The sequence below is a fragment of the Scatophagus argus genome, chromosome 1 (assembly GCF_020382885.2).
Source record: "Scatophagus argus isolate fScaArg1 chromosome 1, fScaArg1.pri, whole genome shotgun sequence".
NCBI classification, from domain to species: Eukaryota; Metazoa; Chordata; class Actinopteri; family Scatophagidae; genus Scatophagus; species Scatophagus argus.
This window is the reverse complement of record NC_058493.1, coordinates 7,036,841-7,051,349: the sequence shown is the minus strand read 5'-3', so window position 1 is coordinate 7,051,349 and position 14,509 is coordinate 7,036,841. Positions and strand designations below refer to the sequence as shown.

Below are 14,509 nucleotides of genomic sequence, written 5' to 3'. Positions count from 1 at the left end.
TTCAGGTCTGCCCCCACTGAGAGGCTGTGCCAGTTTTGCACATGCACCACAAAACGAAAACAATATGACAGATAGCTGCTGGTTACACTGCAGTAGCTAACGCATGCATAAAGTTAACATTGCCTGCAATATATGCCACTTATGTGTGTGTGTGTGTGTGTGTGTGTGTGTGAGAGAGAGAGAGAGAGAGAGAGAGGGAGGGGGGCTTATGTATGTATAAGTATACCGTGAAGTGTAGAATGTTGTCCTGTTTCGGTCACCGTTAAAGGCAATGCTTACCTAAAAGGCACTGAGAGGTGTTTACATGCATAAGGTGGACAGAATATTAGCAACCCCTCAACAACACCTTTAAATTAACACATTGTTCAGGTACCTGATCAAGTGGCCTGTGCTACATTAAAGATTAAAGATTAAAAGATTAAAGTGACATATCTTGTCATTGGAGGGAACTCACTCCAACGAAATTTGTGCTCTGCATTTAACCCACCCAAGTGACGTGCACACACACACAGCAAACCCGGGGCAGTGGGCGACCGCGTGCAGCGCCCGGGGAGCAGTGGGGGTTAGGTACCTTGCTCAAGGGTACCTCAGCCATGGACACCGGGACGGGGAATCGAACCAGCGATCCACCGGTTACGGGTCCGACACCCTAACCGCTGAATATGTCCTTCTATTTCTTATGTACATGTGGAGTATGGCTAACCTAAAGAGCTAACCTAAAGAGCTGGCTCATGCTGTCAGAATGGGAATGTTTCCCTCCTTATGAAATGCTTAATTGTATCATTTATCTTTTAATGCTATAACCGACCACAACCTCCTGTTACAGGCACGTATCTCTATCTGCCTTTATGTGCGGCCTTGCCTCTGCAGATGTATTTTTGTCTCCATCTGGTGGTTTGGATGCTGCAAAATGCAAGATTTCTAACAAATCACAGAACACTGTAGAGCTGCAGCCACTGTGCAAAAATCACACAAGACCGAATGGAAGTTCATTATCCTAAAAATCAGTTTATTGCAGTTAAAACCCCAAAATCACTGAGAGACAGAGTGATAGAGAAACAAAGAACCAGCGAAAGAATGAGAAGAAAGTGCGTGTCATGGCAGCCATATCCTGAAAAATCAGTTCCACGGGATGACAACACAAACAATACACTTGTACCTTATTGTTACTGAGTTATGAATTGTTATTTCAAGTGACACACACTCATACGAAGCAAACTGTTTGCTTTATGGCTTCTGTTCCACCCATTGATATTATCTCATGATCAAACATGACAGATAGTAGCTCTTTAATGAAAGGACTTATTGCAACTTTTCTTCTGATTCATATTACTGACATGTTACAAATATACAGTTCATCTATCACGTGACAGTAAGCACTTTACTCAAAGTGTTTAAGTGTTGCCTCTGTTTTCGTTCAGCTGTAGTTTGGCACCTACAGCGAATTACCACTCATCTGAAACAGTTTTTTTGCCTACATTTACTCTAAAATCAAATGTGTACATGTAAAGTGAAGGACTTTTATGATCATCGAGTACCCAAAAAACATGTTTTTCTATAACAGGAATCAGGGGTTTGGACAGATATGAGCTCAAAGCTGACATCACCCTCACTGCTACGTAAAATCAAACACTGTAGCCTACGTGAATTTAACACAACAGCAACAACATCTGTTCTTGATTCGCCCCCACATCTTCACTTATACTCGGCGAGGAAACAACACAGACAGGATACTGAGCTACGCAGCAGGCCCACAGTGACTGTGTGCTGTGTAAGACCAACCCCTCCAGCCACACGGCGAGCTTGTTTGTTTTTGTTGTTGTCATTTTTTTTTTTTTTTTTTACAAAGATACCACTTGACGTATCACGTTGGCTAAACGACACGAAATCCACCAGCACAAAATGGCACCACTGAGACACAGGGGTCAATGAGATGAAGGACGGGTCAAATGTCATGGGACAGTCGACAACACTACAAGGAGCGGCGAGGTTGATGAACGACCTGCTGTTGACAGTACAGGCAAACAGCGGATACATTTACGTCCTATACAACATAAATATTTGTATGTGGGTTTATACTCACACTGTAGTTACACAGTTTGACAAAACTTATGCCATTTTCTTTATATTGGTCAAACATAGGCTTTGGCATACAGTTTCACACAACACATTTATATTTCTCTCATCTGAGCAGCATTTACTCTTTAACCTCTGGATGCAGCACAAACAAAGATTTGCCACCTGTGTGGTTGACACTGACACTGGATTCAACGCTTACTATGCGCCCTTCAGTGTAAATTCTAACAGCATACACAGTGCAGCAAATCTATCCTGCCCTTAAGTAATAACATGTAACTCCTGTCTACTGCTGCTCACAAAGTATTTGATGCTTTCAATAAAACTTAAAGTAAGAAATCTCCTGCAGAAACAAACAAATGAGAACGAATATTTCATTATAAGAAGTAGCTTAGAGATGTCGGAGCTCTATAGAAGACAAGCTTGTACGGACATCCACGGCACAGGAAAAGAAAATGTTTCGGAAATGAATAAATCTACGATTAATGCGGCTCACAGGGAGCTTTCGTGAGGGTGCCACAGGGCCAACATAAGTAAGCTACTTCTGACAAAACGCAGCATCACTTGTCGTTGTAAATGAATATTGCCCATTTCTAAGATTTTGTGCTTTTGTACTCGGGGTATTAACAACCTCACAAATGGCCAACTTTCCTAAACTGAACATAATGCATATATGGGCTCCTCACACAAGCTAGTGTCAGTCAGTCTTTTGTACATGTGTTTTCATTCAAACCAAGCAGCTGATCTCAGTGATCCTCTCTTGATGCCCATTTTCATCAGTGAAATCATCTGCTGTGTGTTTGGGAGTGAACTGAAAGCTGAACACACACCTGAGACATCTGCTGCAGAATCATGTTGTTTCACCACAGGTCATGTGAGGCACGGAGAGGGAAAAAGGATAGGAAATGAAAGGAGTAAAGGTTTTAACAACATTTCTCAGAGGAGGAGCTGCTCTACAGGCAGAAATAATCTCATTGGTCCAATCTCAGTAGGAGGTCAGAGAACTACAGTCTGTCAGAGTGCATGTCTAGAACTTTCAATAAAAATATGAATGACATTCATGATTTTTAGGATATCTGAAGGTTAACAGGAAAGCTAACTAAAGTAGCTCACCTAGACGACACTATGGCTTTATTTCTTCTTTTCCTCTTATTAAAGACAATCCCCAGGCTTCATATTATCAGCTTTCTCGTGCTTACTTTCTTTTCTGCAGGGCCTGCGTCTAAGTCTGCGCAGCAAGAAAAACTGTTATTATGTGGCTCTGCTGATAGATGTCCCACCCAAGCAATAAGGATATTTCTACTTCCAGAGCAGCTCTGCCTTTGAAAAATATTTGTACAAGTATAACTCTAATCTTCTGGGAATTAGAGCTGGCCAAATCACATGAGACTGCAATTCTCCGTCTGCTTTTTGAGGTCTTCCAGTGTGGCCTGGGCTTTGTCTTTCAGCTGGTCGATGTCCACATTCTGGATGTTAGACAACTGGCCCAGCATGGACTGCTTGTGCGTCTCCTCCTGGTTGTCCTCAGCAATCATCTTGGCCAACTCCGTGGGCAACACCACATCCTCCCCTGCCTGCTGGATTTGGGTCTCGTCTATCTCATTCTGAGGTCCACACACACACACACACACACACACACACACACACAAACATATATTTATGTCCGTGTTTACACACCCAACAGGAACAACACTGTTATATAGAAAGTACTCAACTACAATAATATGTGGCTTTTACAAAGGTGATGCTGTTGGAGACATTTGTATGTGTGTCATGACATTGCCAGCCCTTCAAAACATGCATTGTCTTTCCAAAAGTGGAGCCAATTACCTTACCTTTGGTAGTCTGTACTTTTCCCGGAAATGACTTCTAACTGTGGCTCTCTCGGCTTTCTTCTGGGCAAAATTGGCTTCTCGTTCTTGTCTGCAAGAAAGCAAAAAAAAAAAAAAAAAAAGCAAAAAAAAAGGTTTTGGCAAAATTTTTCACTCTGCCACTGAACATACAAATTTAGATCAACTTGGTGTCCAGTCAAAGCCGGCTCGTAAAGGTTTTTTCAGCTGTGCATACATTCACCTGTGTTATCGTTTGGAATAGAGACGTGGACTCCAAGCGCAACGTATTTTAGGGGGAATCTCTGCCAAAATATTACATACAAACCACGCATATTATCTGAAAATGAGGAAAATTGATACACATTTTTGCCATTATATGTCATCTCTGCTTTATGAGCATCATAAGGCTCCTGCTGGATTTGTACTGTGGAGCTTAGCATTCCCGTGTCTCCTCTTAAGGCTAAATACAGAGCGTACAGCCAGCAGAAGGTGGAGCAGCAGCAGTGAAGCTGTGGGGGAAAAAGCAAGAGGAGACGCTCGGCTTATGCTTAGGAGCCTCAGATGCTGCGTCCTGTCAGTCCAGCGCTCCTCTAAGGGATTTCAGCCTCTAATAGAGGTAGCCTACAAATTGCAAACTCACTACCACTCCCCCACTTTCACAACTGTCAGCCCATCTGTACGTACTCTGAATTTATCTCACATTAACCAGTACTGCAGTCTGCCTGCCTTACTGCACTTCAGTGTCTGACTTTTCAGCTGTTTCCATCTTTTACGGTTGGAAACCCTCAAAAGAACTTCAGACTGTCTTTGCAAAATGGGTAGTTTCAAGGAAACCATCTAAGAAACTAAAGATGACACTCCAGCCCTCTTGATAATTGCCTTAAGTCTGCCTCTGCAGAGAGTAGTTTAGGCATTACCAGAATTCCACATCTCTCTCTCTCTCTCTCACACACACACAAGCAAATGTTGGACAATGTCCAATGCCATCTGTCTGTTTTATACTCTTTTTCTTCAAACAATTTAGCCTACAGTATGTGATGCCTCCAGCAGGGGGCAGGCAACAGGCTCCTGGTAATGCTCTCTCCACTCAGCATCATTAGAATATTTATAGTTTCGGTATTGTTCAAATTTTCCCTCATAAATTACAAAATTTGCTCAAAAGCCTCCAGCATCATGAGTCAATGACATAACATAGTGCTTAACAAACTTGCTGGTGTGGCTTGAGGCCAAACTCAATGTGAATACAGTGAGAAAAGACCACAGTTTATGAGAGTCAGTGAAATACAGAAGGTGCTTGTAACAAAATCAACACTATGGATGATATTCTTCAGTGACAGAAGTTCTATTTTACGCCTACGAGGGTCAAGTAAGCAGCATAATGGAAAGGCAGGGGGACGTTGGAGGACCAGGGGCATGGTGAGCTTTGCAATGTGTCCGGACCCAATGTATCAGGGGAAGGTCATTTTATCTGAAGATGCAGCATTCATGGTGCTGTCCGTGTGAGCCCGAGTTCACTATGTGTTAACATGAACAGCCCAAACACCAAATGGCACATAGGCCCATGCAGCGCTCACTTGCAGCCAATGAGCACAGCGTTGTGTCTTCTCCTCTCAAGGGCATCAGATGACTCGGGTTGTCAGTGTGGCCCGGGTGCTGAGGGTGATAAAATGTCTACATGTGACATGTCAGTCGGCGCAACCCAACCGCCCCCAACCTTGTTCTGTTTTAATGTGAGCAGTATGTGCTTCTCAGTGATCTATGCTCATGTTTAGCACCTCTGACTAATAACTCACTTCCACTGAAGGTCACATTGTGACGGCGGAGCGTTAAGCAACCCGCCATGCCTCCTGTAGAGCTCAGTGGGCTGAGCTGAGCGTTAATGCTGCCAGTTAGGACTTCACTTCCCGCTCATGCTTAAAATGTCTGCGTGTGGTACTGTAAGGCACTTTGGATCAAAGTGTTCATCAAATGTGTTTGTGCTGATGAGCCAAGGACTGGAAACAATTGGATAATTCTGTTAAACAATGTGTGCTCTTCCCAGCAAACAGCATGCAGTGCTGATGTAGATGCCTGTTGAACAACCGAAACATACAGTAAAATCAGAAAGTGCTATTTTTCTGTAGGATTCTGGTCTGAATTTTTGATTCCACATTACAATATTTGAATATTTGATCTGGGATGTGGAGTCTTGCTCTAAGTGGAGCATCACACTAATCAATCTTGAGTTATTGTCTGCTGGGTGAACCCTGTTTGCCAAGTGACCTTCTTGTTACCTTAAATTATCCTCCGGTGGCTCAGGGAATAAACACCACAACAAATATGTAAATTAAGAAAACATTTAAAAATTGACTTTTGTAGCTGAGGCACAGTGCATTTAAATGATAGAAGCCAGCAAGACAAACGAGTGAAAAAGCGCACATCAGCTGTCTATAAAAATCAACTCTCAAAATTTAGACTGTAGTTCAAACTTAATTTAATCGCAGCCATCTTACGTAGTAACTTTTGTATGAATGGTGTAAGTCGGCTAAGAAAGAAGCAGCCTTAATTAATATTAGTTTGCACTGTTGTTTGCGCTCTGAGTATATTCACACAGAGGTTTTACTTTAGCCACAGTCTGATTCATTATTCAGCCACACGTCGCAGTAATAGGAACACGATTCGCCTCAGGCACGAATCCCTGTGGACATTTCCGTGGAAGAATGGTTCCAGGAAACTCAAATTAAAAACAGCGCTACACAATTTGCCGAAGCAAAGAGACAGAGAGCTCCCTGGGCGAGAGCAGCAGCTGTGTGCAGAGCGCTCATGTTATTGCATTGATGCGTAAAATAGCGCGCGGCGCACAGGGAGCGCTCTGCTATTTACACACAAAACGCACTGTTTAATTAAGCCATGCTTCCGCTTCTGTCTATACACATACTTCAGTTTTTCACATTCACAAGCGCCAGTCGTTGCCTTACTTTTCTTCCTCTAACTGTTGCTGATATTGTTCAAATTCCTCTTGAGTCATCCCCTGCGCGGCGGCCTCTGATTTCTCCCCTTCGGGCTTCTCCTCCGTCAATCCGCCTGTCAGGTTCTTCAGCTGTCCTCCCACCATGTGTTTTACCATGAAAGCCATGGCTGCGCCTCGGAGAGTCCTCTGTTTGATCGGCTAAGAAGTTGAGGGCTTGGTGCGCTCCTGGAGAGAGCGTTGACGGTGAATAAATATCCGTCAAATGACGCTTAAAACAAACGTCTGGGAATGTTACACAAGAGCATTTAAGTTTCAAAGGCTCAGTAGGAGCAATCGAACCAGCAATAAAAGACAGAATTATTCCAACGGCGCGTCGGAAGCTGGCAGTTTCAGCACCACTGGCCCTGGACAGCTCCGCGCCGTGAAGGATGGAGAGGAGCTGCTCAGTTATGAGTCAACAAGTTTGGCTCTGAACTCTACCAATCCTGTGACTCCGTCCGCAGCCACCACTCCCTCCACCCAATCCCAGGCACCGCCGGACTGGGTGTGCGCTCGCATGGCGCGCGTCGGCATCGTGGGCTGCTCCCGTGATTCGCCGTCTGATTATAACTCACGATGGAGTCGAGCAGGAGTCCGGGAGGGACAAACAACACGTGACCAGCCTCCGTATCTCCTGGCTGTTTTGGTGCCCCTGTCTCTCTCAGGGTCATATGCGCGCTGGGGGCAAGCAAACGGCACAGTTTGTCAACACACAAAGAGTTTCCTAATTGCGAATTAGTCAAATGGTTGTCTGTTAACCCACGGCATGAGCTCGGTTTATTGGCTTAATCACTCAGAAAAATGAATCACTGCCTTCTCTAGTATGCTTTGTTTGATGTACACGAACAAGCTCACTTCCACAAGATGAGAGGTGACTGAAATGAAGGCGCGTGTGCCGTGCCGTGCCGTGCGGTGCGTGAGTGAATGCATCTTTCAGTCTGAGCTCATCCTCCACGCGCTTTTAATACCCGTGTAAATATTCCCTAACATTCAGGAACTGGAAGCTGACGTGCTAAAATTAGAAATGTTGTCTCCAGTAACATCACGGTGATGTTCCTGTCGTGACTCTTGTGACTGTAGTACCCACAAGTGACTTTATAATATAAGTGTCTTATGCTTATTATAAGCCTCCTAATAGGATTTTCGGTGCTTCTTCAGCTCACGTTTTTTTCTTTCTTTTGCGTGTTTGTTTGAAGAGGTGGGTGAATAGTTCAACTCCCATCATCAGAGAAGATGATTGTTTTTGTTAAAAGGTTGGATGACACAGTGTGACGCAGTATTCAGATGGACAACCTCACTTCTGAATGTGTGAGGAATATTTTAAATCTCTCTCCATCTCTCTGAGGTTCCTGACATCCAAAGTGTGAAAAGGAACTTTGATTACAAGTCAACAACTTGAGCGTGCTGATCCTCGCAGCAGTCTGACACCGAGCCTGGCCTACTTTCCCGGTCCCTGTGGATCAGGAGAGACAGAGCACGTCTCAGTGTCTTTTTTGTCACAGGCTTAGCGAGGCCCTGTTAGACTATACCTGACTCGCTTTTAAATCTCTCTCCAACTTCAAAGCTGCCACCGGTGAATAGACTGCAACGTAACGCAGTGAATAAGATCGAAACTGTAATCTGTGTGAAATTTAATAGAAGGAAAGAATTTGCCTAACCAGCATGTTTCAACATGAAATTATATCTTTTCGCTTTTGATATTCACACCCGTGCGATCTGTTCCCATCCCACGTCTCACTCACTTTTTTATGGATTATCACTGAGCTCTGACTGCAGGTGCTGCAGCAGGCACGCAGAAGGAGGTTTTAATCCAAGATGATGTAAACACTCAACCTTAGTCACTCGTTTCCCGTGAAGAGGACTGCAGTGTTCACATGATGACATGTCCTGACAGCTGAGCCTCACACAACACTCCCGTTGGGATGGGAGTCCTCACCTCACATTCTTGCAGACTCACGCTTTCACCCTCTTGTAGGTTCATGTGTCTGGCCAGTGGAGCTCGATAAACACTGGCTGGGCAACTGAGCATTCAGATGAAACTGCCCATCAGGCCAGTCAGTGTGGGTTAGTCAGAGTGGATACAGTGCAGACAGATGCCCTGCTTTGGTTAGAAATGGTTCAAAAGCATTTTAAAAGTACTTTAGGTTAGCATCGTGGTCTGCTGTTCACTGTGAGAGAGTGGAGTTTTGGTGACACAGCCTGATGACCATTGCACTGCAAAACAACGGGTCAGGACATCATTTAATGTGAATTCTGGTCTGGCATAGGAACGTTCACCCAAATGTTGGCACAGTTCACAATGTGACGTAGAAAACCTTTAACACTCCAGTGTATTTTCCACCCACATTCCAGTCAGGTGAATCAAACCGAAATTTCCACATGAAATTAATACCAAATGAAAGTTACAGCCATGACATAATCTGGTCTTATTAGTTGGTTCAACAGAAGTGTACCTGCATATACAAGTAAATGTGCTTTATAAAAAATAATAGATAATGAAATAAGGCTCACTTTACATTCTAGTGGTTTCTGGCTTTAAAGAATATGCAATAATCAGTAAAACTGCTCCACGTTGCAGAACATTTGTGTGCTTCAGAGTATGCAGTTTTTGTTAAACAAGAGCATTAAAATGAAACCCACACTGTCAAATGCAGAAAAAAATCCATCATTACTCACAGCACCTGATTTAAAAATAGGCTCAAATTAATGTCGTTTGGCACCTGCTTGTGCTCAGTTAATCTCACTACCTACTCAGCTTTGATTGATGTCTCAATGTACAATGAAAATGACAAGTTATGGTCTGTGTTAAGCATGTATGAAGCATTAGAGCACACAAAGCCTTTATACAGGTGTTTGCTGTGCAAGCCACGCATGGTGGCACACAAATCTGGCACGTTACTTTCCCGTTCTGCGTTAGCATCTGTTCAGTGTTCAGGAGTGTTTTTACTGCTATTAGTCAAAATGTCATTGGTGAAAAATAAGCCATAAAAACAATGCATATGAAGAATGGTGATGAAAAATGCAGACTCTGAATGTAAGGTAGTAAATTTTGGCCTTTGAATAAAAGAGTGTTTGAGCCAAAAGCAACAAAAGGTTATAGAAGCATGACATACTGTGGTTGTTGTGAGGCAGGAGTGATCACAGCATGAGTCAACACAACTGAATGCATCATGCTGGCTCCAGTCAAGTCACACTTCCAGCCTGGTTACACTTGATCTTCTACAATCAGGAGTCTGCGAGGGGTCGGGACAGATGGGCTTATGTACACCAGCACACGCACACTCGTTGATCCTCAGCAGCCTCACAGTGTGCCACACACCTTTGTTTCTTTAGACACGGGATGACAAGGGATTAGACTCATCAAACAAATGTCCCCTGGAGCAAACAATAAGCACATTCGGGGAGTTAAATTCACACTGCCGAGATGACGCCATTAGCAAGTCACTGGGAGGCCTGTCTGAAGGGAAGCAGTGTGTAAGTGGCGCAACCCCCCCAATGAGATGACAAAAAAATCATGGTAATCTCATTAGAAGTGAAAAGTGCTCTGTGTACACCATGACAGAACTAGTTTTTGTATCAAGAAAGAAAAAGAAAGAACCTGAGACCATGTGGATAGGCTAATGCTTTGCTGGAATTTATTCCTACCTGCATCAGGTCCTGACCAGAAATCCAACAGGCAGGTGGGGTCACAGCAGCATGGCACCATATGGTGGTTGGTGAGTCGCCCCAGCGGAGGTGGTTTGATGCCCCGCAGGCTGTCTACAAGGTGTTGCGCTACACTACATGTTAGCATGGTAACTGTCCCCCTAGCTAACATCAGCTCCTTTCTCATGAGCTGGTATTATGGCCCTGCAACAGAGCAAACGAAGACTATTTAAACTTTTGAACTTGACATTTAAAACAAAAACTGAGTTGGAAATCTGTTTTTGTAAATGTTGCCTTTAAAGGGTTGGTTCAAAACACAGCAGAAAACGTGTTGAAGCTGGTATGGTATACCATTTATCGAGATTGTCTTTTTAAGTATATTTTTTATATGTTTTGAGCAGCCCAAACTAAATTTATTTCTCTGTATTGTCATGGGTGGAGGCAGAAACCTCAGAGATGGATATTTTAAATTCAGAGCAAATAAAGCTAGAACTTATCCATAGCTTTTTGTTTTTATTTGTCCATATCTGCAGGTACTGACACCACATACCACAAGGGGTAAGTGACAAGCTAGGTTTTATGTATTTATGTGTACTTAGGTGTAACATTTTCTTTGCCCTTTCATAATGAGTTGAGTTGAGCCTTGTTTAGATGGTTTGGTTTGCATGGATGTGAATGAAATAAAATCCAACCAATTGAGGTATGATTTAAACAAAGCATATTTTTTAATTACTTCAATGTGTATTTTGTGATTTCTTTTGCATTTAACATGTACATTTTCACAGTGAGGCAGTGGCCTCTTGCAACACAGAAAAAAATTACTGGAAATTGGAGGTGGTGACTGAAAAAAAGGAATGCAGACTGGGATTCTAATTACACATTGGCGTGGTTGAAAGTGTGAAAAAAAAGCTGCTAAGAGACACAATCAGTGACAGAATTCACAGCAGCAAAATGTGCAGATCAAAAGTGAGAAAGATGAAACACAAATGTTCAGAGAATTGGCTGAGATAAGTTGTGAAATTGAGTGTGAACAGAAAAAAGGCCCAAAATGGTCAGAGACATTGCTGAGCAGCTGCCGGCAGAACTGCAGTAACGCAGAATCGGGACTGCACTGCAGAAATCAGAAAGACAACTCATCACTGAAACAAGTGGAAGGTTTAAATTGTTGACAAGCTAGATCAACAACCTGCAAGACTATAATTCTCCAAAACATCTAACTAGGTCCCATTTCCATATATTTTTTTTTTCTGTTTCTCAGGTATGAAACTATTTTGTATTTTACCACAAATGCTTGTCTATATGCACCGTTGAGTCCAGACTGACATGATCTCCAAAAGTCTGGTGCCCTCGTTTAGCCATTAAATTTTACATTTCCCTCAAAGTGCAGTGCTGTCATAATACTCTCGTTTACACATAGATCTTATTTACAGCGTCTCTGACTCTCTGTCTCTGAAATATTACTGTTTGTAGCCAATGCTTTAACAAGCATTGTTTAATCCTTTTACTGTGTATTTTCTATAAAACTGCCAACCTCTTAAAACCACTTTAAAGGAGCCAGCCAACATCAAATGCAGCTCATATCTCCGTGTATGTACGGACTAGTATTAATATCAGCTGCTCCACTTCTGTGCATTCAAATGCATGAACTTGTATTAGTGTAAGTAGCTCTGGTGGGTTTAAACCTTACAAGCATTGCAGCTTTATTGCCATCCCGTACCCACTGGGTTACAGAGTGGGATAAGTCACTGCACAGTGAGACAGTCAGTGATATCATCTGTGTGCTGGACGTCAGATGATAAAAAGGAGGGGATTTTTATCCACATTTAATTAAGTGGTCAAAATGACTCTTAGCTGCAGCTCTTATCCTGCAGAAGAATTACAAGCAACTAGTAGTACAGAGTGAAAATGAACTGTAACAAATAAAATAAGAGATGTTAGTATGTTATATAAGGAAAACTGTCATTTTATAAAAGACATTTTCATTTTCAGGAGACAGGAAAGAGAGGCAAGAGAGGGACAGACAGAAGATGGCAAGCAGGAAAGGTCATTTCCAATGTGAGTTCACATTATGAACATATGAGCTCACTCACCCACTGTGATATCCCTGCTAATTTGGCTTTACTTTAACACTGTATCTCTTTTACACCTCTTACTCACTGCTCTCACACATTTCCTTTACTCTCTGCCTTAACCCTCTTCTAACCTTTCCTTCCTATCCTTTCTCACCCCAACTCTTTTCCTAACCTACCCCAAATCCCTACCATCCTTTCTCCCTCCCTCCACTCTTTCCCGTCTTTCCTGCCTGATTTAGACCTCTTGCCTGAGAGGAACATCAGAACACAATGGGTTAGTGCTGGCTGAGCTTAAATGGAATGAGAAAACCGGAAAATTCTTTCATGAATAGATGCAAACAATCAGCAATGTGAGGGTAAACGAAGGAGAGAAGGATGAGATAAAGCAGGCTGGGAAGTAAAAGGAGTGAGACAAGAATGGAGAGAAAAGGCTGATGAGACGGGTGGGGATGGGGTGAAGGTTGGTGGAGAGGGGGCGGCAGGGGGTAATGGAGAATGATGAAGGTTTTTAATTACAAAACTCACCCTGACAACAATTTTTTTGTGACATTTGTGTTGTAATAAAATTCTCTAATCCTGTGCCTGTGTATATGGAGTCTTAATGAGAAAAATCCTCAAATTTCAAATACTTTAAACAGCACTATGAGTTTCAAATGAAGCTTTACAAGTATTTCCTAAGTTGAGAAGACACCATCTTTTCCTTATGTCTCTATACCTGGTTTTATTTTGATAATGTATAGGCCTACATTTTGTCACAACATAATGAATCCACTATCATTTAAGGCTAACTTGATGACATTGTAAACGTAATGATCACATTAGGTTGGACAGTAGTTAGCAGTGGTAACAAGTGTTAAGTATCCATCAAATCCTTCAATATGTGACACATTCTTCTTTGGAAATGCAGTTTGATTGTGTTTGATATAAACAGCCATAAATTTCAAGTGTTGATAAAAGACCTCAAAACAACAATCAACACAACAGCTAACCAGCTATTGTTAGCTATTGGCAGCAAAGTTTCGATTGATATCTCTGAGTAAGAAAGATTTTACGATTTTGTTAACTTGGTTCTTGATATGACCCTCCTCTACATCTGCTACATTTTAACATATAACAGATAAATTTTTCTTTGCGTCACATTATGACATTTGGACAAGGTACAAAGTAGTTTTACAACACAGGAAGTCAGAGCTAGCTGGTTAGAATGCTAACTTCAGAAGATATCTCTGCAACACAATACATTCTTCTTCTTCTTCTTCTTCAACTTGATCTGATCAATACACTCAGGGGTTTTGATGTTTTTGGACTGGTAAGACCATTAGTTTATGGTGACTACAGTTAGTGCTGTTAGTTAATATTAGCAAACTTATGGTAGGTATCACTGTGGAACTGACATTACATGACATTAGTTAATTTTTCTGACTATATGACTCTTCCTATACTTTTGTTGCGCTAAACCTACTGGCCATAAGTGTCAACATAGTTAACTGCCCCTGCAGTTTGGGCACAGATGATTTGACTCCTTTAGACCCTGTCTTGTGTTGATACACAAACTACTGTGTCAAATAATCTTTTTCAGAGCTATTTTATGACTGTTAAATGCCGTCAAATTACATCCAACCTGGCATGATATTACTTTTTAGCAGTATTTGTATCATTTTCAGTTCATTTTTAAATGTTTCAACTATTAGGAGGAACTAAACATGAACCTGCTGTATAATGTGATTCTCAGTGCACTCATTACCCATTATACACTTTATATATTTCCCATGATGCAGTGTGCCATATCCTCTCCACACATCTTGTCATCTTGTCATGACCTTAAGGTCTGCCTGAAGCCTCATACTCCATCTGTTTCTTGTGTGTTAGAAAGTTTCAGCTCTGTTTTTCCTCTC

At 42.2% G+C, this 14,509-nt stretch overlaps 1 protein-coding gene across 1 annotated transcript; it reads right to left on the bottom strand.

Moving 5' to 3' along the window:
* Nucleotides 1–855: 855 nt before the first annotated feature.
* On the bottom strand, nt 856–7,470 carry cplx3b (complexin 3b). Its single transcript, XM_046410230.1, has 3 exons — nt 6,866–7,470; nt 3,912–3,999; nt 856–3,680 (listed from the first exon to the last, which is right to left on the bottom strand). The coding sequence occupies exons 1-3, from the start codon at nt 7,021–7,023 to the stop codon at nt 3,456–3,458; spliced, it is 471 nt and encodes a 156-aa protein (XP_046266186.1). The 5' UTR covers nt 7,024–7,470; the 3' UTR covers nt 856–3,455.
* Nucleotides 7,471–14,509: the final 7,039 nt, after the last annotated feature.